This window comes from Cherax quadricarinatus, chromosome 28 (genome assembly GCF_038502225.1).
Source record: "Cherax quadricarinatus isolate ZL_2023a chromosome 28, ASM3850222v1, whole genome shotgun sequence".
Taxonomy (NCBI): Eukaryota; Metazoa; Arthropoda; class Malacostraca; order Decapoda; family Parastacidae; genus Cherax; species Cherax quadricarinatus.
This window is the reverse complement of record NC_091319.1, coordinates 17,515,988-17,543,522: the sequence shown is the minus strand read 5'-3', so window position 1 is coordinate 17,543,522 and position 27,535 is coordinate 17,515,988. Positions and strand designations below refer to the sequence as shown.

Genomic DNA, 27,535 nt, shown 5'->3' with positions numbered 1-27,535 from the left:
AGTGCTTGTTATAGAGGTATTGGGTCTTTTTTAGAAAATTATTAATATATTCGTCAGTATCTGTATAGGTTTCTAGCTCAGTTAGCCAGTCGATGTTTGTCATTGCTGTTGTGAAGCTATTAATGGCTGCCTCATTATGAAGTCTGATGGTTATTTTAGTAGTGTCTTGGGGTAATTTTCTTAGATTGGTTATGAGAAAGGTAGGGTAGTGGTCTGTGGTATTATCTGTGATTATGCCTGATTTTAAAGGGGACATGGTGTTGGTCCAGATGTGGTCTAATAGGGAAACACTAGTCTCTGTAATTCTTGTGGGTTTTGTTACTGTTGGTAGCAACAAGCAGTTACTAAATAAATAACAAAAAGGCACAATACCGTGACTGGAACGATACACAAATAACCCGCACATAAAAGACAGAAGCTTACGACGACGTTTCGGTCCGACTTGGACCATTGACAAAGTCACACTAACAGAGGAGGAGCAGGATGGCTATATATAGGCAGGAAGAGGTGGAGGTAGTAGTAGTGGTAGTAGTAGTGGTGGTAGTAGTAGTGGTGGTAGTAGTACAAGAATTGTATATAATACCGACAGGATGAAATGACGGTGGGGATGCCCGGGTGTTGTGCATGTGTCATTTCATCCTGTCGGTATTATATACAATTCTTGTACTACTACCACCACTACTACTACCACCACTACTACTACCACCACTACTACTACCACTACTACTACCTCCACCTCTTCCTGCCTATATATAGCCGTCCTGCTCCTCCTCTGTTAGTGTGACTTTGTCAATGGTCCAAGTCGGACCGAAACGTCGTCGTAAGCTTCTGTCTTTTATGTGCGGGTTATTTGTGTAAGCAGTTACTCATAGTGTTTGTGAATTCAGTAACGTGTGGGTCCTGGTCTTGCAGGAGATTTATAATGAAGTCACCTGAGAGTAGTAAGTGATCTTTATTCATGTGTGCAACAGTTATCATACTTCCTAGGTTTTCACTAAAACGGCTAATGTTTGACTGTGGTGCTCTGTAGATGTTTATCACCGAGAGGTTTTTCTAGGTATTTGGATTTGAATTTGGCTATTATATATTCCCCATGTTCATCCCTTGTGCAAGTATTAGTGATACATTCTAGTTGATCTGAGTAGTATATAGCTGTGCCACCTCCTTGTTGATCTGGCCTACAGTTGTGTATGGCTGTGTAACCAGGAATGGCATAGACATCTGTAGTATCTGGCTTTAGCCAGGTTTCGGTGAGAGTAATGATGGACATACTGGCATGCAGGGAATTTAGTAATGCTGTGAGGTCATCATAATGATCTGACATTGTAGTTAAAGACAGTTATGTTGTTGTTGGCTCTGAGAAGTGCCTTTGTTTGTTCTGCTGTGTAGTAATTACAGTTCCTGTTTTATTCATTTAAGTCATTCAATGTGATGTTCAGTTTATCAGCAATCCTGAATGTATGACATAAAACAGTACCTTAGTACTTAAACTTAATTAGCTCCAGAAGGCTATTCTAGTGCCGATCTGTTTGAGTACCGAACAAATTTTTCCCATAAGGAATAATGTAAATTAGATTAATCCATTTCAGACCCGTGGCAATGATTTCTATGGAGTGATATAGGTTTTGTTTGGCATTTTTTCCAAAATAAACCTGTCTCATCACAAAAGAACACTCGTTGAGGAATAAAACCTTCACCGATGTGTTTTTCGGCAGCATCTTTCTCAGAACTAGCAGCCTCTCTATGCCTCACTACACAGTACAGTAGGGCCCCACTTATACGGCAGGTTAGGGTCCAGGCTACTGCCAGAAAGCAGACTTCACTGGAAAGCAGAACTCCATTTTTTTCCATTTATAAATGCATATAAATACCAGAGAACAAGTTTACACTAACATAAGTTAGCAATAGAACTAGGCATTAAAAAGTAAAATACACACACAGTACACTCATTATTTACCTCAAAATATTTGTGGTCTTAATGTAGGGCAAAAGGTGAGTAGTATTTACTGTAAGAAGTAAGATGTGGTATCCCTCCTGGCCACCCCACCCACACATACTATACTACGATGCTTAAAGCTCCCTAGAGCAATAAAATGGATATACAGTACAATGCATATACACTACACTCATTACTTACCTTAAAATATTTGTAGTCTTAATGGTCTTAATATAGGGCAAGAGGTGAAAAGTATTTATTTGTAGAAAGTTGTGTGGGAGGCATAGCATCCTGCTTGGCCACTCCCACCTACTACGACATTAAGCTCCCTAGAGCGATAAAATGCATATACAGTACAGTGGAACCTCAAATTTCAAACGCATCACTTAACGAACTCTTCGCCTTTCGACCGTTTTTTTCAAACCAACTTTGTCCTTATTATCGAACTCGCCCCTTCTTTCGAACTGCCGGGTACCAGACCTGTCCACCAGCCCGCTCTGTCCACGTCCCCGCGCAGGCACCCTGAGCCAGTCTGGCTTTGTTGATTTTCCCCATTTGAAAGCATGTAAAAAAAAAAACGTAGATCTATGTTCGGAGCCCCCCCTGCATGTGGACGTAGATTTACGTTTGGGCAGTTTAAGGGTTAATAATTGTACACTATATATGTTGTGTGTATGCAAAACTATAATGTAATACTATCTATAAAATGTATTTTTATGTGAATATTTTTGGGTTTCTGGAACGGATTAATTGTATTTCCATTATTTCTTATGGGAAATATTGCTTCGCCTTTCAAACTTCTCTACTTTAGAACTAGCTCCTGGAACGGATTAAGTTTGAAATTTGAGGTTCCACTGTGTAGTAGTCTTAATGTAGGGTGAGAGGCGAGTTTTATAGGAAGTCAGGTTTGGGAAGTATGGGTAGTCTGCAGGGGCAGCCATCACCATCCCACCTACATGTAATGTAAACAAACCAGATGAACATGTCTGGTTTTTGTAAAGGACCCCAATGGAAATAAGTCACTCTGTCTGACTTTTTTGGATTATCCTAGGTACTTTACACATATGCAGCTATGCATGATAATCTATGTAACTGTAATTGTGTATACCTGAATAAACTTACTTATTCGTCACTTTACATTGTGCACAAGTTGTCTCCACGTTGATACAGTATAATCAATAAAGAGAAACACTCCCATTCTCATGTAACACCATTTTTAAAAGAAATGACGCCCTGAGTGAAGGCATACATAAGGAATAATTTCCTAGTTACCCCCAGTAATATTATAGTGTACACATTTTCTCTGATGTTGGGCTACAAGTCATCTGGCTACCACAAGTCCTACAAGTTGCCTGGCTACTGCAAGTCCTACAAGACACCTGGCTACCACATCTCATATTTTTTTTTTTTTTTTTTTTTTTTTTTCAACAAGTCGGCCGTCTCCCACCGAGGCAGGGTGACCCAAAAAAGAAAGAAAATCCCCAAAAAGAAAATACTTTCATCATCATTCAACACTTTCACCACACTCGCACATTATCACTGTTTTTGCAGAGGTGCTCAGAATACAACAGTCTAGAAGCATAAACATATAAAGATACACAACATATCCCTCCAAACTGCCAATATCCCAAACCCCTCCTTTAAAGTGCAGGCATTGTACTTCCCATTTCCAGGACTCAAGTCCGACTATATGAAAATAACCGGTTTCCCTGAATCCCTTCACTAAATATTACCCTGCTCACACTCCAACAGATCGTCAGGTCCCAAGTACCATTCGTCTCCATTCACTCCTATCTAACACGCTCACGCACGCTTGCTGGAAGTCCAAGCCCCTTACCCACAAAACCTCCTTTACCCCCTCTCTCCAACCCTTTCGAGGACGACCCCTACCCCGCCTTCCTTCCCCTATAGATTTATATGCTTTCCATGTCATTCTACTGTGATCCATTCTCTCTAAATGACCAAACCACCTCAACAACCCCTCTTCTGCCCTCTGACTAATACTTTTATTAACTCCACACCTTCTCCTAATTTCCACACTCCGAATTTTCTGCATAATATTTACACCACACATTGCCCTTAAACAGGACATCTCCGCTGCCTCCAACCGTCTCCTCGCTGCTGCATTTACCACCCAAGCTTCACACCCATATAAGAGTGTTGGTACTACTATACTTTCATACATTCCCTTCTTTGCCTCCATAGATAACGTTTTTTGACTCCACATATACCTCAACGCACCACTCACCTTTTTTCCCTCATCAATTCTATGATTAACCTCATCCTTCATAAATCCATCCGCCGACACGTCAACTCCCAAGTATCTGAAAACATTCACTTCTTCCATACTCCTCCTCCCCAATTTGATATCCAATTTTTCTTTATCTAAATCATTTGACACCCTCATCACCTTACTCTTTTCTATGTTCACTTTCAACTTTCTACCTTTACACACATTCCCAAACTCATCCACTAACCTTTGCAATTTTTCTTTAGAATCTCCCATAAGCACAGTATCATCAGCAAAAAGTAACTGTGTCAATTCCCATTTTGAATTTGATTCCCCATAATTTAATCCCACCCCTCTCCCAAACACCCTAGCATTTACTTCCTTTACAACCCCATCTATAAATATATTAAACAACCATGGTGACATTACACATCCCTGTCTAAGACCTACTTTTACCGGGAAGTAGTCTCCCTCTCTTCTACACACCCTAACCTGAGCCTCACTATCCTCATAAAAACTCTTTACAGCATTTAATAACTTACCACCTATTCCATATACTTGCAACATCTGCCACATTGCTCCTCTATCCACTCTATCATATGCCTTTTCTAAATCCATAAATGCAATAAAAACTTCCCTATCTTTATCTAAATACTGTTCACATATATGCTTCAATGTAAACACCTGATCTACACATCCCCTACCCACTCTAAAACCTCCTTGCTCATCCGCAATCCTACATTCTGTCTTACCTCTAATTCTTTCAATTATAACCCTACCGTACACTTTTCCTGGTATACTCAGTAAGCTTATTCCTCTATAATTTTTACAGTCTCTTTTGTCCCCTTTCCCTTTATATAAAGGGACTATACATGCTCTCTGCCAATCCCTAGGTACCTTCCCCTCTTTCATACATTTATTAAACAAAAGTACCAACCACTCCAACACTATATCCCCCCCTGCTTTTAACATTTCTGTCATGATCCCATCAGTTCCAGCTGCTTTACCCCCTTTCATTTTACGTAATGCCTCACGTACCTCCCCCACACTTACATTCTGCTCTTCTTCACTCCTAAAAGATGGTATACCTCCCTGACCAGTGCATGAAATTACTGCCTCCCTTTCTTCCTTAACATTTAAAAGTTCCTCAAAATATTCTCGCCATCTACCCAATACCTCCATCTCCCCATCTACTAACTCCCCTACTCTGTTTTTAACTGACAAATCCATATTTTCCCTAGGCTTTCTTAACTTGTTTAACTCACTCCAAAATTTTTTCTTATTTTCATTAAAATTTCTTGACAGTGCCTCTCCCACTCTATCATCTGCTCTCCTTTTGCACTCTCTCACCACTCTCTTTACCTTTCTTTTACTCTCCATATACTCTGCTCTTCTTATAACACTTCTGCTTTGTAAAAACCTCTCATAAGCTACCTTTTTCTCTTTTATCACACCCTTTACTTCATCATTCCACCAATCACTCCTCTTTCCTCCTGCCCCCACCCTCCTATAACCACAAACTTCTGCCCCACATTCTAATACTGCATTTTTAAAACTATTCCAACCCTCTTCAACCCCCCCACTACTCATCTTTGCACTAGCCCACCTTTCTGCCAATAGTCGCTTATATCTCACCCGAACTTCCTCCTCCCTTAGTTTATACACTTTCACTTCCCTCTTACTTGTTGTTGCCACCTTCCTCTTTTCCCATCTACCTCTTACTCTAACTGTAGCTACAACTAAATAATGATCCGATATATCAGTTGCCCCTCTATAAACATGTACATCCTGGAGCCTACCCATCAACCTTTTATCCACCAATACATAATCTAATAAACTACTTTCATTACGTGCTACATCATACCTTGTATATTTATTTATCCTCTTTTTCATAAAATATGTATTACTTATTACCAAATTTCTTTCTACACATAGCTCAATTAAAGGCTCCCCATTTACATTTACCCCTGGCACCCCAAATTTACCTACTACTCCCTCCATAACATTTTTACCCACTTTAGCATTAAAATCCCCAACCACCATTACTCTCACACTTGATTCAAAACTCCCCACGCATTCACTCAACATTTCCCAAAATCTCTCTCTCTCCTCTACACTTCTCTCTTCTCCAGGTGCATACACGCTTATTATAACCCACTTTTCACATCCAATCTTTATTTTACTCCACATAATCCTTGAATTAATACATTTATAGTCCCTCTTTTCCTGCCATAGCTTATCCTTCAACATTATTGCTACTCCTTTTATTCTACTGTTAGGTGTATTTAGATGGATTAAGCAAAATATCTATAGTAACATTTTAAACAATATTTAATGCGCCTCAGTGATTATTATTGTTATTATTACAGTGGACCCCTGCCTTACGAACACATCGCATTACGTTAAATCCGCCATATGAAGCATTTGAACGCAAAAATTTTGCCTTGCCTCACATGATTTGTCCGGGACGCGTCCCACATGTGGCCTCAGCACCAGTGTTTACAAGCCAGCCAGTGTGGTCGCATCCACGCATACATTCGGTACATTTCACCTTATCCCAGTGTTTTTTGTGCTTGTAACTGCAAAATAAGTCACCATGGGCCCTAAGAAAGCTTCTAGTGCCAACCCTGTGGTAAAAAGGGTGAGAATTAGTATGGAAATTAAGAAAGATTTTGAAGGGTTTGGGACTAACCCTGAGAAGCCTATGCCAGTTGTGGAATCTATTGTGCCTACTTCAAAGATTAAGGAAATGTGTGCAAAGCGGGTTGAAGTGCAAACCTTTATGGATGAAAATCACCCTAACACAGTTATTGCAAGCCATGCTGGTGACTATTACAATGACAATGTTGTGGTTCATTTTAGGCAAATCTTAAAGGAACGGGAGGTACAGACCTCTATTGACAGATTTGTTGTGCGACAGAGGTCCAGTGACTCTCAAGCTGGTCCTAGTGGCATTAAAAGACGAAGGGAAGTAACCCCGGAAAAGGACTTGATACCTCAAGTCCTAATGGAAGGGGATTCCCCTTCTAAATAATAACAACTTCCACATTCTCCCCTCCTCCCATCCCATCAATCATCACCAGATCTTCAATAAAGGTAAGTGTCATGTATTCTATTCTTAGTAGAGTATTAATTGTGCATGTCTTCTTAAGTTTGTGTGTATTAAAATTAATATTTCATGTGGTAAAATTTTTTTTTTCAGACTTTTGTGTGTCTTGCACGGATTAATTAGATTTCCATTATTTCTTATGGGGAAAATTAATTCGCCTTACGATAATTTTGGCTCACGATGAGCTCTCAGGAACGGATTAATATCGTAAGGCGGGGATCCACTGTATTATCATTATTAACATGTTGTCTTCAAGACTAATAAGACTTAGGTACAAGTGCACGTAAGTATAATTATCAGTTATAATAATAATGTAGGTATGTAGTTCACCTGGACTACATATCTATATAGCTACACGATATTTAATGTGGCCCAGTGCCATATTATTACGATCGACATACCATTTTCACTGAGTTTAATCATTTCTATCAACTACCTTTAGATGCCATCATAAACATGGGGAAAAGTAAAGAATAATTCATGCCGAGAATTGTAAACAAAAGCGTTATGTATTAAGGGGAGTGACGTAATGTTTTCCCTCCGCCCAGCTAGCACACCTCCATAGTACACAAACAAAATGTTTATATACTATGTAACGTGTGTCTTATATAATTTTGAAGAAAATATCATAGATGGATTAATGAAAATGTCTATATTAACGAAAAAAAGACATTTAATGTTTGCAAACGTGTTATTACGATTTCATGAGTCATGCTGACTCGAGTGATTATTATTAGTACAGTATTACGTAATGTTTTCCCTCCGCCCAGCAACCGCACCTCCATAGCATATAAACAGCATGTTTATATGCTGTGTAATGTGTTTTTTATATAATTTTGAAGAAAATATCATAAATGGATTAATGAAAGTATCTATATTGATGTAAAATTAGACACTTAATGTGCCCAAGAGTGATTATTATTACATAATAGAGAGAAGTGCTCATGGAGAATGTAAACAAACTGGGTGGCGTGCGCCATATTTGAAAGACCACTTGCCGTAAAGAAAGTTTTGGTCATAATTTGAGATCGCCGTATTAGTGGAATGACGTAAGGCAAAATGCCGAAAAGCGGGGCCCTACTGTATATACCTCTTAAATTTCTCAAACTACCCATGACTGGCTTTGAACACTTCACTACCTATATCAGGAGTGTTTTTCAAGAGATTGGAGTGCAGATGTTGTGCTTTTTCGCAAATGAAGGTCTCAGAAACACTATCACCAGCTAACTGTTTTTCACTGATCCAAATAAACAACAATTTCTCAACCTCTTGAATTGTTTGTGGTCTTTGTTTTGTAACCGCTTTCACTCCTTTTGCAACATCAGCCTATTTAATGGCCTCTATTTATTAGTATCGTAGAAATCATAGATTTTGCCATATGAAACTCAGTAGCAAGATCAGACATGGGGGCACTGCTTTCATATTTTGCTGTGAGTTCTTTTTTCATCTGTATTGTGACTAATCTGACCTGTTTCAGTTTGTGTTCTGGCAGGTCGTGTTTATTTGGTTGAGTGCCGAGCAAACAGTCCACTACCGAGTGATTTTTTTTACTGAACAAAGCATTTGAGTACCGAATTGTTTGAGTACCAAGGTACTATTGTCTCTGCATTTGCAAAACGTACCGAGGATTCTTGTCATGCAAAATTAAGTGTTGATTGCCTGAGTGAACTTAGTACAATTGTCATTAGGCCTCAAACACATACTGCTTAGTGAGATACACCACAACAAAACTATAAACATCACATTAAGCAGTAATTACAGTAGGTGGATTTGCTTGTTTAGTGATTACACTTACATATCTCCGTAAGCTATGAACATAACAGTTCGATTAGTTCCAATGGGTACTATCTACACAAATCAGCTAATATAACCACACTGAATTTTATGTGATGCATCCAAATTTCCAAACTATCTGTTTGATTGGTAGATTGTTGTGATGGAATTCAAGATTCCTAGTTTGTGCTACAACCACAAGAAATTTGATTTTTTTTTTTTTTTTTAACAAATTGGCCATTTCCCACCAAGGCAGAATAACCCAAAAAGAAAGAAGAACCAAAAAAGAAAGAAGAAAGAAAAAACTTTCATCATTATTCAACACTTTCATCATCACTCATACATAATCACTGTCTCTGCAGAGGCGCTCAGATACGGCAGCTTAGACATCCCACCAAACGGCCAATATCCCAAACCCCTCCTTTAAAGTTCAGGCATTGTACTTCCCATTTCCAAGACTAAGTCCAGCTAACCGGTTTACCTGAATCCCTGCACAAAATATTACCCTACTCATACTCCAACAGCTCTTCAGGTTCCAAAAACCATTCGTCCCCATTCACTCCTATCTAACATGCTCACGCATGCTTACTGGAAGTCTAAGCCCCTTGCCCACAAAACCTTCTTTACCCCCTCCCTCCAACTTTTCGAGGATGACCCCTACACTGCCTTCCTTCCCTTACAGATTTATACGCTATCCAAGTCATTCTACTTTGTTCCATTCTCTCTAAATGACCAAACTACGTTGACAGCCCCTCTTCAGCCCTCTGACTAATACTTTTAGTAACTCCACACCTCCTAATTTCCACACTACGAATTCTCTGCATAATATTTACACCACACATTGCCCATAGACATGACATCTCCACTCCCTCCAGCCGCCTCCTCGCTGCAGCATTTACAACCCATGCTTCACACCCTTATAGGAGTGTTGGTACAACTATACAGTACTCGCATACATTCCCTTCTTTGCTTACATGGATAACTTTCTTCGTCTCCACAGATACCTCAACACACTACTCACCTTTTTTCCCCTCATCAATTCTATGGTCAATCTCATTCTTCATAAATCCATCCGCTGACAAGTCAACTCCCAAATATCTGAAAACATTCACTTCTCCTAGGTAGTACGTTGGTAAACAGCAGCCGCCCAGGGAGGTACTACAGTCCTGCCAAGTGAGTGTACAACGAAAGCCTGTAATTGTTTTACATGATGGTAGGATTGCTGGTGTCTTTTGTCTGTCTCATAAACATGCAAGATTTCAGGTACGTCTTGCTACTTCTACTTGCACTTAGGTCACACGACACATACATGTACAAGCAAATATATACACACACTCCTCTGGGTTTTCTTCTATTTTCTTTCTAGTTCTTGTTTTTGTTTATTTCCTCTTACCTCCATGGGGAAGTGGAACAGAATTCTTTTTCTGTAAGCCATGCATGTTGTAAGAGGCGACTAAACTGCCGGGAGCAAGGGGCTAGTAACCCTTTCTCCTGTATATATTACTAAATGTAAAAGGAGAAACTTTCGTTTTTCCTTTTGGGCCACCCTGCCTCGGTGGGATACGGCCAGTGTGTTGAAAGATAGATTCACTTCTTCCATACTCCCTCCCTCCAATGTGATATCCAATTTTTCTTTACCTAAGATTTTTGATGCCCTCACCACCCTCCTCTTAACTATGTTCACTCTCGACCTTCTACCTTTACACACCCTCCCAAACTCGTCCACTAACCTTTGAAACTTTTCTTTAAAATCTCCCAAAAGCACAGTATCATCAGCAAAAAGTAACTGTCAACTCTCATTTTGTATTTGATTCCCCATAATTTAATCCCACCCCTCTCCCCAACAATCTAGCATTTACTTCTTTTACAGCCCCATCTATAAATATGTTAAACAACCATGGTGACATTACACATCCCAGTCTAAGACCTACTTTTACTGGGAAGTAATCTCTCTCTCTCTCCTACATACCCTAACCTGAGCTTCACTATCCTCATAAAAACTTTTTACAGCATTTAGTAACTTACTACCTATTCCATACACTTGCAACATCTGCCACATTGCTCCCCTATCCACTGTCATATGCCTTTTCTAAATCCAGAAATGCAATGAAAACTTCCCTACCTTTATCTAAATATTATTTATTTTTTATTATCACACCGGCCGATTCCCACCAAGGCAGGGTGGCCCGAAAAAGAAAAACTTTCACCATCATTCACTCCATCACTGTCTTGCCAGAAGGGTGCTTTACACTACAGTTTTTAAACTGCAACATTAACACCCCTCCTTCAGAGTGCAGGCACTGTACTTCCCATCTCCAGGACTCAAGTCCGGCCTGCCGGTTTCCCTGAATCCCTTCATAAATGTTACTTTGCTCACACTCCAACAGCACGTCAAGTATTAAAAACCATTTGTCTCCATTCACTCCTATCAAACACGCTCACGCATGCCTGCTGGAAGTCCAAGCCCCTCGCACACAAAACCTCCTTTACCCCCTCCCTCCAACCCTTCCTAGGCCGACCCCTACCCCGCCTTCCTTCCACTACAGAGTGATACACTCTTGAAGTCATTCTGTTTCGCTCCATTCTCTCTACATGTCCGAACCACCTCAACAACCCTTCCTCAGCCCTCTGGACAACAGTTTTGGTAATCCCGCACCTCCTCCTAACTTCCAAACTACGAATTCTCTGCATTATATTCACACCACACATTGCCCTCAGACATGACATCTCCACTGCCTCCAGCCTTCTCCTCGCTGCAACATTCATCACCCACGCTTCACACCCATATAAGAGCGTTGGTAAAACTATACTCTCATACATTCCCCTCTTTGCCTCCAAGGACAAAGTTCTTTGTTTCCACAGACTCCTAAGTGCACCACTCACTCTTTTTCCCTCATCAATTCTATGATTCACCTCATCTTTCATAGACCCATCCGCTGACACGTCCACTCCCAAATATCTGAATACGTTCACCTCCTCCATACTCTCTCCCTCCAATCTGATATTCAATCTTTCATCACCTAATCTTTTTGTTATCCTCATAACCTTACTCTTTCCTGTATTCACCTTTAATTTTCTTCTTTTGCACACCCTACCAAATTCATCCACCAATCTCTGCAACTTCTCTTCAGAATCTCCCAAGAGCACAGTGTCATCAGCAAAGAGCAGCTGTGACAACTCCCACTTTGTGTGTGATTCTTTATCTTTTAACTCCACGCCTCTTGCCAAAACCCTCGCATTTACTTCTCTTACAACCCCATCTATAAATATATTAAACAACCACGGTGACATCACACATCCTTGTCTAAGGCCTACTTTTACTGGGAAAAAATTTCCCTCTTTCCTACATACTCTAACTTGAGCCTCACTATCCTCGTAAAAACTCTTCACTGCTTTCAGTAACCTACCTCCTACACCATACACTTGCAACATCTGCCACATTGCCCCCCTATCCACCCTGTCATACGCCTTTTCCAAATCCATAAATGCCACAAAGACCTCTTTAGCCTTATCTAAATACTGTTCACTTATATGTTTCACTGTAAACACCTGGTCCACACACCCCCTACCTTTCCTAAAGCCTCCTTGTTCATCTGCTATCCTATTCTCCGTCTTACTCTTAATTCTTTCAATTATAACTCTACCATACACTTTACCAGGTACACTCAACAGACTTATCCCCCTATAATTTTTGCACTCTCTTTTATCCCCTTTGCCTTTATACAAAGGAACTATGCATGCTCTCTGCCAATCCCTAGGTACCTTACCCTCTTCCATACATTTATTAAATAATTGCACCAACCACTCCAAAACTATATCCCCACCTGCTTTTAACATTTCTATCTTTATCCCATCAATCCCGGCTGCCTTACCCCCTTTCATTTTACCTACTGCCTCACGAACTTCCCCCACACTCACAACTGGCTCTTCCTCACTCCTACAAGATGTTATTCCTCCTTGCCCTATACACGAAATCACAGCTTCCCTATCTTCATCAACATTTAACAATTCCTCAAAATATTCCTTCCATCTTCCCAATACCTCTAACTCTCCATTTAATAACTCTCCTCTCCTATTTTTAACTGACAAATCCATTTGTTCTCTAGGCTTTCTTAACTTGTTAATCTCACTCCAAAACTTTTTCTTATTTTCAACAAAATTTGTTGATAACATCTCACCCACTCTCTCATTTGCTCTCTTTTTACATTGCTTCACCACTCTCTTAACTTCTCTCTTTTTCTCCATATACTCTTCCCTCCTTGCATCACTTCTACTTTGTAAAAACTTCTCATATGCTAACTTTTTCTCCCTTACTACTCTCTTTACATCATCATTCCACCAATCTAAATACTAAATACTAAATATCTAAATACTGTTCACATATATGCTTCAATGTAAACACTTGATCTACACATCCCCTACCTATTCTAAAGCCTCCTTGCTAATCTGCAATCTGCTCTCTGTCTTACCTCTAATTCTCTCGATAATAACCTTACCATACATTATCTGGTATTCTCAGTAAACTTATTCCCCTATAATTTTTACAATCTCTTTTGTCCCCATTCCCTTTATATAAAGGAATTATACATGCTCTCTGGCTATCTTTAAGTACCTTCCCCTCTTTCATATATTTATTAAACAAAAATACTAACCACTTCAACACTATCTCCCTGTGCTTTTAACATTTCTATCATGATCCTGTCAGTTCCAGCTGTTTTACCCCCCTTTCATTTTACATAATGCCTCACACACCTCACCCCCACTCACATCCTGCTCTTCTTCACTCCTAAAAGATGTTGTACCTCTCTGGCCAGTGCAAGAAATTACTGCCTCCCTTCCTTCATCGACAATTATAAGTTTCTCAAAATATTCCTGCCATCTGCCAAATGCCTCCAGCTCCCCATCTACTAACTCCCCTACTTTGCTTTTAACTGACAAATCCATTCATTCCCTAGACTTTCTTAACTTGTTTATGTCACTCCAAAATTTTTCTTATTCTCAGCAAAATTTCTTGACAGTGCCTCTCCCACTATCATTTCTCTCCTTTAGCACTCTCTCATCATTCTCTTCACCTTCCTTTTACTCTCCATATACTCTGCCTTTCTAATGTCACTTCTGCTTAGTAAAAACTTCTCATAAGCTGCCTATTTCTTTTTTATCGCACCCTTTACCTCATCATTCCACCAATCACTCCTTTCTTCCTGCACCCACCCTCCTATAGCCACAAACTTCTGCCCCACACTCTAATACTACATTTTTAAAACTATCCCATCCCTGTGCAACCCCCCCCCCCACAACCCATACTTGCACTAACCCATGTTTCAGCCAATAGTTGCTTAGATCTCACCCTAACTTCCTCCTCCCTTAGTTTATAAACTTTCACCTCTCTCTTACTTACTGTTGCCATTTTCCTTTTGTCCCCATCTACCTCTTACTCTAACTGTAATTACAACTAGATATGATCCGATATATCCATTGCCCCTCTATAAACATGTATGTTCTGAAGCCTATCCATCAACCTTTTATCCACCAATACATAATCTATATAAGTATACAAGATATGATATGCTATATCATATCTTGTATACTTATTTATCCTCTTTTTCATGAAATACGTATTACTTATTACCAAACCTGTTTCTACACATAGTTAAATTGAAGGCTCCCCATTTTCATTTATCCCTGACACCCAAATTTACCTACTACTCCCTATACAACATTTTTACACACTTTAGCATTGAGATCCCCAACTGTAAGTACTCTCTCACTTGGTTCAAAACTTCTCACACACTCAACATTTCCCAAAATCTCAATCTCTCTCTCAATCTCTCTCTCAATCTCTCTCTCAATCTCAATCTCAATCTCAATCTCTCTCTTCTCCAAGTGCATAAACACTTACTATAACCCACTTTTCACATCCAACCCTTATTTAACTCCACATAATCTTTGAATTTATACATTTATATTCCTTCTTTTCCTGCCATAGCTTATCCTTCAACATCACTGCTACTCCTTCCTTAGCTCTAACTCTATTAGAAACCCCTGACCTAATCCCAATATATTTCTTCCCATTGAATCTCTCCTATGCCCTACCAGGACATCCAGCTACTTTTCATTCATAACATCCACTCACAAAAATGTTTAATCAGAAGACTGGGTGCCACAGGAAAAGCTCTACTCCTGTAACTACAAATGGCTTGATTTATGTATCTATCATACATTCAAATTGCCCATTGCTAAGCAAAGGCTTAAATGAAATTTGAAATACTCTACCTTCTTGGATTAGGAACATCTTTCTTGTGAGATAACATGGTGTAACGGCCAATATTTGCAGGATAACGTGATATAAAAAAGCCATGATATTTTATTCTGTTGGACATATCATCGTCTTCTCCTCCCCAGCCCCAGAATTTGTTGCTGAAGCCATTAACTTTTCTAAACTGCTCTACAGTCATGGCACTTACTCCACCAAATATATCATTGTATGGTAACCTGCAAAGAAACAATTAGAATATTAAATCCTGTATATTATGTATAAAAAGGGCTAATTTTCATAGAGTACAGCAACAGCATATCACCCACAAGCAGAGAACAAACTTGTTCTCCTTTCTTGCTTACCTTTAAATTCACTAACCCTCATTCCAACCACTCTTCCCTGTCTCTCACTTGCCCACCCTCTCACTTGTTAGCTTCTTGCCTACCCTGGCTGTAGCCTTACTATTTTTCAAATATCCACAAAGGACCTGCAAATGCTGTAGATTATTCAAGGAACTGGCAAATTTGTGAATTACAGTGAAGGTGGCCGTATGACCAATGCATAAATACTGATAAAATAAAAGTGACACATGAGATCCAAAGGAAAGTGGATAATTAGAAAATTTTGTGTCAATACAACAGGACCACAGAAAGAGGAGAGGATGAGCTAGTAAGGTTCAATCTAGTAGTCACCATAAGCAAATCTGATGGAGGTGAAACAACAGAGCTCCCCCAAGGTGCTAAGAACCATTCAGTACTGAGTCACAAATGTGTTGTGGAAATAAACAAGGAGAGAACTATAGAATGGAAGGTATAATAGCATAGTTAGAATGTAGTGCGATGGAAAAGGAAAAGAAAACTAAAAGAAAAGACAATAGATGAGGTGATAGAGTATTTAGTTGCAGAAGATGCGATGCATTAACACAAGAGTCCATGCATTACCCAGAGATGCAGAGAGGCAAAAACTAAAATTAAAAGAACTTAGGAATAATATAAGCAATAATGGATAGCAGAAAACAGAAGTGAGCAGACTAATAACAAAAACAATAATAATGTGTGGTGTGAATATAATGCAGAGAATTCGTAGTTTGGAAGTTAGGAGGAGGTGCGGGATTACCAAAACTGTTGTCCAGAGGGCTGAGGAAGGGTTGTTGAGGTGGTTCGGACATGTAGAGAGAATGGAGCGAAACAGAATGACTTCAAGAGTGTATCAGTCTGTAGTGGAAGGAAGGCGGGGTAGGGGTCGGCCTAGGAAAGGTTGGAGGGAGGGGGTAAAGGAGGTTTTGTGTGCGAGGGGCTTGGACTTCCAGCAGGCGTGCGTGAGCGTGTTTGATAGGAGTGAATGGAGACGAATGGTTTTTAATACTTGACGTGCTGTTGGAGTGTGAGCAAAGTAACATTTATGAAGGGGTTCAGGGAAACCGGCAGGCCGGACTTGAGTCCTGGAGATGGGAAGTACAGTGCCTGCACTCTGAAGGAAGGGTGTTGATGTTGCAGTTTAAAAACTGTAGTGTAAAGCACCCTTCTGGCAAGACAGTGATGGAGTGAATGATGGTGAAAGTTTTTCTTTTTCGGGCCACCCTGCCTTGGTGGGAATCGGCCAGTGTGATAATAATAAAAAAAAAATAAATAAATAATAATAATAATAATAATAATAGATTATTAATGTTATTAACCCTTTGAGGGTTTTCGTCGTACTAGTACGTCTTACGCGTAGGGGTTTTTGACGTACTAGTACTCATAAATTCTAGCGACCTCAAATCTAGTGGGAGAAAGCTGGTAGGCCTTCATATGAAAGAATGGGTCTATGTGGTCAGTGTGCACAGTCTAAAAAAAATCCTGCAGCACACGGTGCATAATGAGAAAAAAAAACTTTTTCCATTTTTTTTTAATAAATCAGCGACTTTGCAGTGTATTTTCGTATAGTATTTATTGTTGTATTCTAGTTTTCTTGGTCTCATTTTATAGAATGGAAGACATATTACTGAAATTGGGATGATTTTGACTGGTTTTACAATGAAAGGTGCCTTGAAATTGAGCTCAAAGTAGCAGAAATGTTCGATTTTTACCAAACTTCAAAAGTAAACAAATCGTGCCAAGCGTGCAATACACGTCAACTGGTGAGTCTAATATTCTTTCACAAGTGCACCAATAATATTTATACCATTTTTTACACTAATGCAGTAGTCTGCATAACAGTAAATCTTATATTTTTTGTGAGAATAAAAATTCAAAGTGGAAAGCAAAAGAATATAAGAGGGGCCTTGAGACGTGACTAATGACTAGAGGAAATGTCATTTTAGTGCCAGGAATGTCTTTCTTGTTTATTCTGGACCCTATTCCGAAATTGGCATCTTTTGAAATTCGTGTGAAATTGGCAAAATTGCTTAATTCTGACCACTGTACTGGATAGTTGAATTTATAAATGGGTGGTTTCTTGCACCCATTCGATAGAAAAAATGGAGTTCTAGCGAAATATTCATGTTTTTTGTCGACTAGTACAGTGAAATTGGCCGAAAATGGGGCTCAAAGTGGGCAAAATCGCCGATCCGTAAACATCGCCGAGACCGCTAACTTTGCGAGAGCATAATTCCGTAAGTTTTCTATCAAATTTCAAACTTTTGGTGTCGTTATGATCGGGAAAAGATTCTCTATCTTTTCATAAGAGAAAATAATTTTTTTTTTTTTTAAATTTGGCCGACCCTGAGAACGAGTTTCGGAGAGGGCCTGTCGACCCTCAAAGGGTTAATGTTGAAGGATAAGCTATGGCAGGAAAAGAGGGACTACAAATGTATAAATTCAAGGATTATGTGGAGTAAAATAAAGATTGGATGTGAAAAGTGGGTTATAGTAAGCGTGTATGCACCTGGAGAAGAGAGAAGTGTAGAGGAGAGAGAGAGATTCTGGGAAATGTTGAGTGAATGCGTGGGGAGTTTTGAATCAAGTGTGAGAGTAATGGTGGTTGGGGATTTCAATGCTAAAGTGGGTAAAAATGTTATAGAGGGAGTAGTAGGTAAATTTGGGATGCCAGGGGTAAATGTAAATGGGGAGCCTTTAATTGAGCTATGTGTAGAAAGAAATTTGGTAATAAGTAATACATATTTTATGAAAAAGAAGATAAATAAATATACAAGGTATGATGTAGCACGTAATGAAAGTAGTTTGTTAGATTATGTATTGGTGGATAAAAGGTTGATGGGTAGGCTCCAGGATGTACATGTTTATAGAGGGGCAACTGATATATCGGATCATTATTTAGTTGTAGCTACAGTTAGAGTAAGAGGTAGATGGGAAAAGAGGAAGGTGGCAACAACAAGTAAGAGGGAGGTGAAAGTGTATAAACTAAGGGAGGAGGAAGTTCGGGCGAGATATAAACGACTATTGGCAGAAAGGTGCGCTAGTGCAAAGATGAGTAGTGGGGGGGTTGAAGAGGGTTGGAATAGTTTTAAAAATGCAGTATTAGAATGTGGGGCAGAAGTTTGTGGATATAAAAGGGTGGGGGCAGGAGGAAAGAGGAGTGATTGGTGGAATGATGAAGTAAAGGGTGTGATAAAAGAGTAAAAGGTAGCTTACGAGAGGTTTTTACAAAGCAGAAGTGATATAAGAAGAGCAGAGTATATGGAGAGTAAAAGAAAGGTGAAGAGAGTGGTGAGAGAGTGCAAAAGGAGAGCAGATGAAAGAGTGGGAGAGGCACTGTCAAGAAATTTTAATGAAAATAAGAAAAAATTTTGGAGTGAGTTAAACAAGTTAAGAAAGCCTAGGGAAAGTATGGATTTGTCAGTTAAAAACAGAGTAGGGGAGTTAGTAGATGGGGAGAGGGAGGTATTAGGTAGATGGAGAGAATATTTTGAGGAACTTTTAAATGTTGAGGAAGAAAGGGAGGCGGTAATTTCATGCACTGGCCAGGGAGGTATACCATCTTTTAGGAGTGAAGAAGAGCAGAATGAAAGTGTGGTGGAGGTACGTGAGGCATTACGTAGAATGAAAGGGGGTAAAGCAGCTGGAACTGATGGGATCATGACAGAAATGTTAAAAGCAGGGGGGGATATAGTGTTGGAGTGGTTGGTACTTTTGTTTAATAAATGTATGAAAGAGGGGAAGGTACCTAGGGATTGGCAGAGAGCATGTATAGTCCCTTTATATAAAGGGAAAGGGGACAAAAGAGATTGTAAAAATTATAGAGGAATAAGTTTACTGAGTATACCAGGAAAAGTATACGGTAGGGTTATAACTGAAAGAATTAGAGGTAAGACAGAATGTAGGATTGCGGATGAGCAGGGAGGCTTCAGAGTGGGTAGGGGATGTGTAGATCAAGTGTTTACATTGAAGCATATATGTGAACAGTATTTAGATAAAGGTAGGGAAGTTTTTATTGCATTTATGGATTTAGAAAAGGCATATGATAGAGTGGATAGAGGAGCAATGTGGCAGATGTTGCAAGTATATGGAATAGGTGGTAAGTTACTAAATGCTGTAAAGAGCTTTTATGAGGATATTGAGGCTCAGGTTAGGGTGTGTAGAAGAGAGGGAGAATACTTCCCAGTAAAAGTAGGTCTTAGACAGGGATGTGTAATGTCACCATGGTTGTTTAATATATTTATAGATGGGGTTGTAAAAGAAGTAAATGCTAGGGTGTTTGGGAGAGGGGTGGGATTAAATTATGGGGAATCAAATTCAAAATGTAAATTGACACAGTTACTTTTTGCTGATGATACTGTGCTTATGGGAGATTCTAAAGAAAAATTGAAAAGGTTAGTGGATGAGTTTGAGAATGTGTGTAAAGGTAGAAAGTTGAAAGTGAACATAGAAAAGAGCAAGGTGATGAGGGTATCAAATGATTTAGATAAAGAAAAATTGGATATCAAATTGGGGAGGAGGAGTATGGAAGAAGTGAATGTTTTCAGATACTTGGGAGTTGACGTGTTGGCGGATGGATTTATGAAGGATGAGGTTAATCATAGAATTGATGAGGGAAAAAAGGTGAGTGGTGCGTTGAGGTATATGTGGAGCCAAAAAACGTTATCTATGGAGGCAAAGAAGGGAATGTATGAAAGCATAGTAGTACCAACACTCTTATATGGATGTGAAGCTTGGGTGGTAAATGCAGCAGCGAGGAGACGGTTGGAGGCAGTGGAGATGTCCTGTCTAAGGGCAATGTGTGGTGTAAATATTATGCAGAAAATTCGGAGTGTGGAAATTAGGAGAAGGTGTGGAGTTAATAAAAGCATTAGTCAGAGGGCAGAAGAGGGGTTGTTGAGGTGATTTGGTCATTTAGAGAGAATGGATCAAAGTAGAATGACATGGAAAGCATATAAATCTATAGGGGAAGGAAGGAGGGGTAGGGGTCGTCCTCGAAAGGGTTGGAAAGAGGGGGTAAAGGAGGTTTTGTGGGCTAGGGGCTTGGATTTCCAGAAAGCATGCATGAGCGTGTTAGATAGGAGTGAATGGAGGCGAATGATACTTAGGACCTGACGATCTGTTGGAGTGTGAGCAGGGTAATATTTAGTGAAGGGATTCAGGGAAACCGGTTATTTTCATATAGTCGGACTTGAGTCCTGGAAATGGGAAGTACAATGCCTGCACTTTAAAGGAGGGGTTTGGGATATTGGCTGTTTGGAGGGATACGTTGTGTATCTTTATACGTATATGCTTCTAAACTGTTGTATTCTGAGCACCTCTGCAAAAGCAGTGATAATATGTGAGTGTGGTGAAAGTATTGAATGATGATGAAAGTATTTTCTTTTTGGGGATTTTCTTTCTTTTTTGGGTCACCCTGCCTCGGTGAGAGACGGCCGACTTGTTGAAAAAAAAAATAAATAAAAAAAATAATAATAATAATAATTAAATTTCCCAAGAAGTATATACGAGTTAAAATTTTATGGAAATCCTGTAATTCACATTATTTAAGGACTTTCAGTATTCAGTATTATTTATAACAAAGTTGTCATGTCTTTACCTATTCCATGCCTGCTACTGGTGTTACATTACTGTATTACTATACTGGAATATGTTAATCATATTTCTGACAAGTCAATGTTTTTTGTTTAATTAACTTAAAAGGTTTCATGGGGTTTACATTTCTGCTGAAAAGTTAATCCATTCTATAACTACATAGTATGTATTTGCACTGAATTCTCAAATCCAGTTCCTTGGCAGTCTGTCCATCATACAATTAGTAACCTCCTTTACAATAATATGGTAAATGCCATCAGGCAACACTGTTGTGGAATTTTTAACATAGTTGAGAGCATGTGCCATGAAGAGGATTTGGAGCATAGAAATTAAAAGGGAAACCAAGGGTATTATAATTCAAGAGGGCTGAGTAGTGGCTGTCAAGATGGTTTAGGCATGTAGAGAGGATTAAGAGGGTGTATCTTTTTCTAATATAAAACTATATAATTATTATAAACATGGGTTAATCACAGACAGGCACAGCATGCTTTGTCCACTTTGAGATTAATCTTTATGATAAACATCTAGACAAGAACATCACTTCACAACTCTCAAACTCAAGACATTCTGAAAGATGCATCACAAGATAAAGCAGGCATAAGAATGTGTAAATACATAGTATACACTGTATACTGGTACTATGTAGTAACCACTAGTAGAAGGCATTGCTTACTTTCTCAACAATCACCTCACACAGTATTCAGTCACTAAACTGCAGCTTAGTGAAGAGCTGTAGCTTTCATTACCCAGATCTTGGGATCAAATTTTCAGTCAAAAAAATCAGCCACTTTTTCCCTTGCTCTAAAATTGTTGACTTGCATATAAGTATACACATAATTTATTGTTGGAATTTCATGTAAATATTTTTTTATTAACACATCAGCCATCTCCCACCAAGGCAGGGTGGCCCAAAGAAGAAAAACTTTCATCATCATCATCCATTCCATCACTGTCTTGCCAGAGGCGTGCTCATACTACAGTTATAAAACTGCAACATTAACACCCCTCCTTCAGAATGCAGACACAGTACTTCACATCTCCAGGACTCAAGTCTGGCCTGCCAGTTTCCCTGAAGCCCTTCACAAATATTACCTTGCTCACACTCCAACAGCACATCAAGTCCTAAAAACCATTTGCCTCCATTCGCTCCTATTTAACACACACACACATGCCTGCTGGAAGCCCAAGCCCCTCACACACAAAACCTCCTTGACTCCTTCCCTCCAACCTTTCCTAAGCTGACGCCAACCCCGCCTTCCCTCCACTACAGATTTATATACTCTCAAAGTTATTCTATTTCATTCCATCCTTTCTACATCTCCAAACCACCTCAACCCCTCCTCAGCCCTCTGGATAATAATTTTGGTAATCCCGCACCTCCTAATTTCCAAACCACAGACTCTCATGTAAATAAAGAATAAATTAATTTAACATTACGGCCACGTGTTAGCAGGCAGCCTGCCTCAAGTTTCTGGTCTTCACACTTGCTCTTCTTGCATATCTTTATCATTCACCAGCATACATAAAAATGCCAGAAACTTAACTGGTACAAAAAAAAAAAAAAAAAAAAAAAAAAAAAAAAAAAAAAAAAAAAAAATAAAAAAAAAAAAAAAAAAAAAAAAAAAATTCAAATTCCTTGCAAAAAGTGAATGAAATAAGATTTATAATCATTCAGTCATTAATCACTTGAACTTATATTGAGCTGGTGGCAGCATCTGAAATTGTAAAATAAAATTTGCTTTCAGATTTTTATCCCACACATAAAAGTAGGAATAATCATAGCAAATGAATCTGCAAGGCCATGAATTGGGGAGGGGAGCCCAGGGGATCTTATCATTTGATGGATTCTTGTAAGTGTGATGTCTGTACATTTTCTGGAAAGAGCTAGTGATGATGAATGTATTTTCTAAAAAATCTTATGAAGTGTAGAATAAAATCTAAGATTTGGTATTCTAACTGTAAAATAATGAATTATTAGTCAAACTATTTCAATTTTGTGGTAAGCAGGAAATAGTCCGATAAACTGCAAATTATCATCAGTTTCAATTAAAAGTGTAATAATGTATTTGCCTTCATTCAGTCAGCCTGCTATGGCAGGAAGCAACCAACAGTTTTATATTTAAGTTATATTAATTATACAGGAGGGCCTAGTTTTTACATGTTAGGTTCCTAACTCCTGGTGATAAGCGAAAATTGCCAGCGAGTGAAAAAGAGCTTTTTTTCAATCCCGAATGCATCTAAAATGCCTGCTAATGTGTTTACATTTATCATATATTAAGTCCTCAATACAGCTAGGCATAAAAAAACAGATACAAAAGTAAAAACACACAATACATACAATACTTATCTTAAAATATCATACCTGTCACCCTTCCCTTACATAACTGTTGCACAAAAATAGCAGAAAAAGCACCAAACATAATGAACAACGACTCAATTGAAAACCACCAAAAATATGGAACACTGAAAAGAAGGTGCAGAACATGTGGGGCTCTCCTGTATTCTTAAAATTAAGTTATACCAAAGACTGTGCTAAGACACCTAGCCATAATCTGACAGGCTATCATGAACATTAACAAAGACAGTACTGAAAGGAACATACCTGTATTTCATGCTATCAATGGCAATAGACATGTGACGAGGCTGCTCAGGACAGGTATAGAGGTTACGGTCATCCTCCGGTATAAGATCAACATCATGAAAAATGAAGCAGTCATACTGGTACTGTTTAAGTGCCTCCAAGGCTCCAACATTCATTAACATTGCTCGGTTAAATTTTCCAGTACCTGAAAGCAGGCATTAGTTATCAACATATGTAAGTTTCTTCCTGCCTACCATTTATGTCAACAGTCATCTTCATATAAACACCAACGAAATTCACTCCCAAATTATTTGTCAAGAAAATATTGAATGCAGTAATTAACCCTTTCAGGGTTTCCGACGTACTAGTAAGGCTTACGCACCAGGTTTATTGACGTACTAGTATGCCTAAATTCTAGCGCCTTCAAATCTAGCAAGAGAAAGCTGGTAGGCATACATACGCAAGAATGGGTCTATGTGGTCAGTGTGCGCAGTATAAAAAAATCCAGCAGCACACAGTGCGCAATGAGAAAAAAAAACTTTGACCGTGTTTTTGGTTTAAAACAGCGACTTTGCACTGTATTTTCATATGGCATTTATGGTTGTATTCTAGTTTCCCTGGTTTCATTTTATAGAATGGAAGACATAGAAATTGAAATGATTTTGATTGGGAAAAGATTATCTATCTTTTCACGAGAAAAAATCTTTTTTTTTTTTTCCAAAAATTTTTCAACCCTGAGAACAAGTTTAGGAGAGGGCCTCTCGACTCTGAAAGGGTTAAACTACCCTTGAATATTTAGTCTGAAAAAAAAATCTTTGCTGCACAGGACAGGGTACTTTTAATTATTTTCACCTTACATCATTAATCAATCAAATTCCATACAACAAATGAAACCAACAAAGTGACTGTTGCTGAGCATACTGCAATTATCTTCACAAATTTTGACCCTACTGTATTAAGGAAAGAACCTATTTACTGTGGTTAGCTTAAACACAGGAAATCAGTGATAAGGTTAAGAATGTGGTTAAGGTAATGCATCTTCAACATCCCAGAACACAGATATGAATATGTACCCAAGTAGTCTTTAGTTGTACTACTGGCATATATCAGATCCAGGCATACTTTCACCATGTCTAAGGCACAGAATATCAATTTCACACAAAATATGGCATCTCTTCTGGCTATTTTTTGGGGGGAAAGCACCCTAAGTGTTACAAAAGATCAAGAAGCTATGTTCCTTTTTACATCAGACACCAATAAGTAACCCCTCACTCCAAGGTTATACTTTCTTCTGAAAAACAAAAAAAAAATTCATAACATTCAGCATATACAGATGATTTTAAAATTACTGGTCTGAGAAGTGTTCCAGATTCTGCCCAACGACAACTTTATGCAACTATCTACCCTTGTCCAATAAACACAATACAATTTAGTTTAATCAAACCAAGGCTATCATTTCAGCCTACATTTTGTTGGTGTTCAAATGGATAATATTAAAACTATATTCAGACTCATTTTTGTGTTGATAATGCAACAATAAGTTCACTGTTTGACCAAACAATCATTACTTTAAAAGCCATAAGCAAAAAGCTCAGCCTAAACAGTACATTTACACATACTGTACGGTATATACAGTCTCTCCTCACTTAACGACATACTTGTTTAACGACTGCTTGGACTTACAGCCAGTTCTCCGACCAGTATGCATACCAAAGCAATGTACGTATATTAAGAGCTGATTTCCTCTATTCTGTTTATTACAATATACAGTACACTACTGTGTAAATGGTGCAAAGGTGACATTAAAACAATATCTAAAGATGGTTGACACAAACTCACTACCAGTATAGTATGCTCCTCACTTAATGACCAATTCATTTATCGACCTACTCTTTGAGGGTCCGTCCCATAGCTCTACGGCTTTGATGCCAGGGTCTAAGCCGTAGAACTACGTCATTATTCTAGCAGCTTCAAATTTAGCGTGAGAAAGCTGGCAGGCCTACATCTAAGAGTGGGTCTGCGTGATCAGCGTGCGCAGTAAAAAAAAATCGGGGCACTCGCATTGCACTGTGGGAACACCATCTCGGTATGCTTTGGTCATCATGCCTCACGGTAAGGAAGCTCTCACTCCCCAGCAAATTGGGAAGCTCCTCTTCCCAAGTGATAGAACTGACATGGATGGAAGTGGAGCTGAAGAGGAATTCTATGGTTCTGAACAATTTGTGACCAAAAGCAATGCTCAGGGTATCGACAATAGTGCTGAAAATCCTGATGCCCCCTATGGTGCTGGTGCATCTCAGTCACATTCAGTTGTACCTCGTTGCAAAAGAAAACTAACATTTTCGCGTGGCCATGCCTTGGATTTGAGTAATGGTGATGATAGTGACATGGACTTTGATTTTACTGCTCATGATGATCATTCGAGTAGCGATAGTGAAGAATCATATTCGCCAGTGAAATGTCAGTTTATGTGAAGCTGCATACGCTCAGGAGTGTACCATTCACAATTCCAAGGGGATGGAGTACATCCCGTAGCCCTACACCTGGAATAGACAGTGATGTGGCTACAATTGGCATGGATAGACCACATGCATCATTAGGTGGTGGTGCCACAGGCATGTGGCACCAGCCCAGGCTGGGACTCAAGCTGCTGACTCAGCAGGTCCAGGACAAAGGGCATTGTCAACCAGCCCCACACCACAATTTGCACAACCAAAATTACAACCACAACCAGCTAATGATGTCCAGTACCCACCAGCAAACTGCACCTGGGATTGGCAGCAAAATCCCAATTTTGTTCCCAATCCCCCATCAATTTGTTAACACTCAAAGTGGATTCCTGCCATCTTGTTCCCTTGGTAACATTGCAAGTGAACTGCATTATTTGAACTATTCTTTGACCAGCCCTTGATGGAAAATATTGTCAGGGAAAGTAACAAGTATTTTGATTACACCATGGCAAATACAGTGGAACCTCAAATATCGAACTTTCTTCGGTCCAGAAGGCTGTTCGAGTGCCTTTACCGAATGAATTTATTCCCATCAGGAATAATGTAAATTAGATTAGTCCATTTCAGACCCTCAAAAATACACTTATAAAAGCACTTACAAAAATACATTTACATAATTGGTCGTGTTGGGAGCAGTTCGATTTTTGAGGTTCCACTGTACAATGATTTCACTATGGTCAAGACTACACCGGTGGAAGACGACAACTGTGGCTGAATAGTATTTGTTTTGGGCAACAGTAATGCTTATGCCTCATGCCTATAAGCATAATATAAAATCATACTGGCCCACAGATGGGTTAATTTCTACCCTGGCCTTCAGTGATATCATCCCAGTTAACAGATTTTTTCTACTGTTGCATATGCTGCATTTCTCTGACAAAACCAAGCCAACAGAAATGACAGGTTATACAAGATTAGAAATGTTTTCATGTATCTGAAACAAAAGTTCAACATGTAATTTTATCTGTTCAAGAATCTTGTAATTGACTAAGTCTTTGATTTGTTCAAAGGTAGACTGTCATTTAAGCAGTATAAATAACAAAGAGAGACAATACCGAGGCTGGAACAATACACAAATAACCCACACATAGAAGAGAGAAGCTTACGATGACGTTTCGGTCCGACTTGGACCATTTACAAAGTCACACTTGCAGTGCTCCTCTTTCTTAGTATTTGACTATCTCCACAC

General features: G+C 39.1%; 1 protein-coding gene across 10 annotated transcripts in view; it reads right to left on the bottom strand.

Annotated features, from left to right (window-relative positions):
* The window catches only part of LOC128693328 (uncharacterized), a 354,225-nt gene that overhangs the window by 5,975 nt on the left and 320,715 nt on the right, over positions 1–27,535 (bottom strand). For 9 of the 10 annotated variants that reach the window (XM_070089438.1, XM_070089439.1, XM_070089440.1 and 6 more), the window contains 2 exons: positions 23,858–24,041; positions 15,322–15,540 (listed from right to left, as the gene is read on the bottom strand). In XM_070089438.1, the coding sequence (XP_069945539.1) occupies positions 15,322–15,540; positions 23,858–24,041 (403 nt within the window). Of the gene's footprint in view, positions 1–15,321; positions 15,541–15,678; positions 15,792–23,857; positions 24,042–27,535 lie in introns of those variants that run through there. The other variant, XM_070089445.1, reaches the window with a different exon arrangement.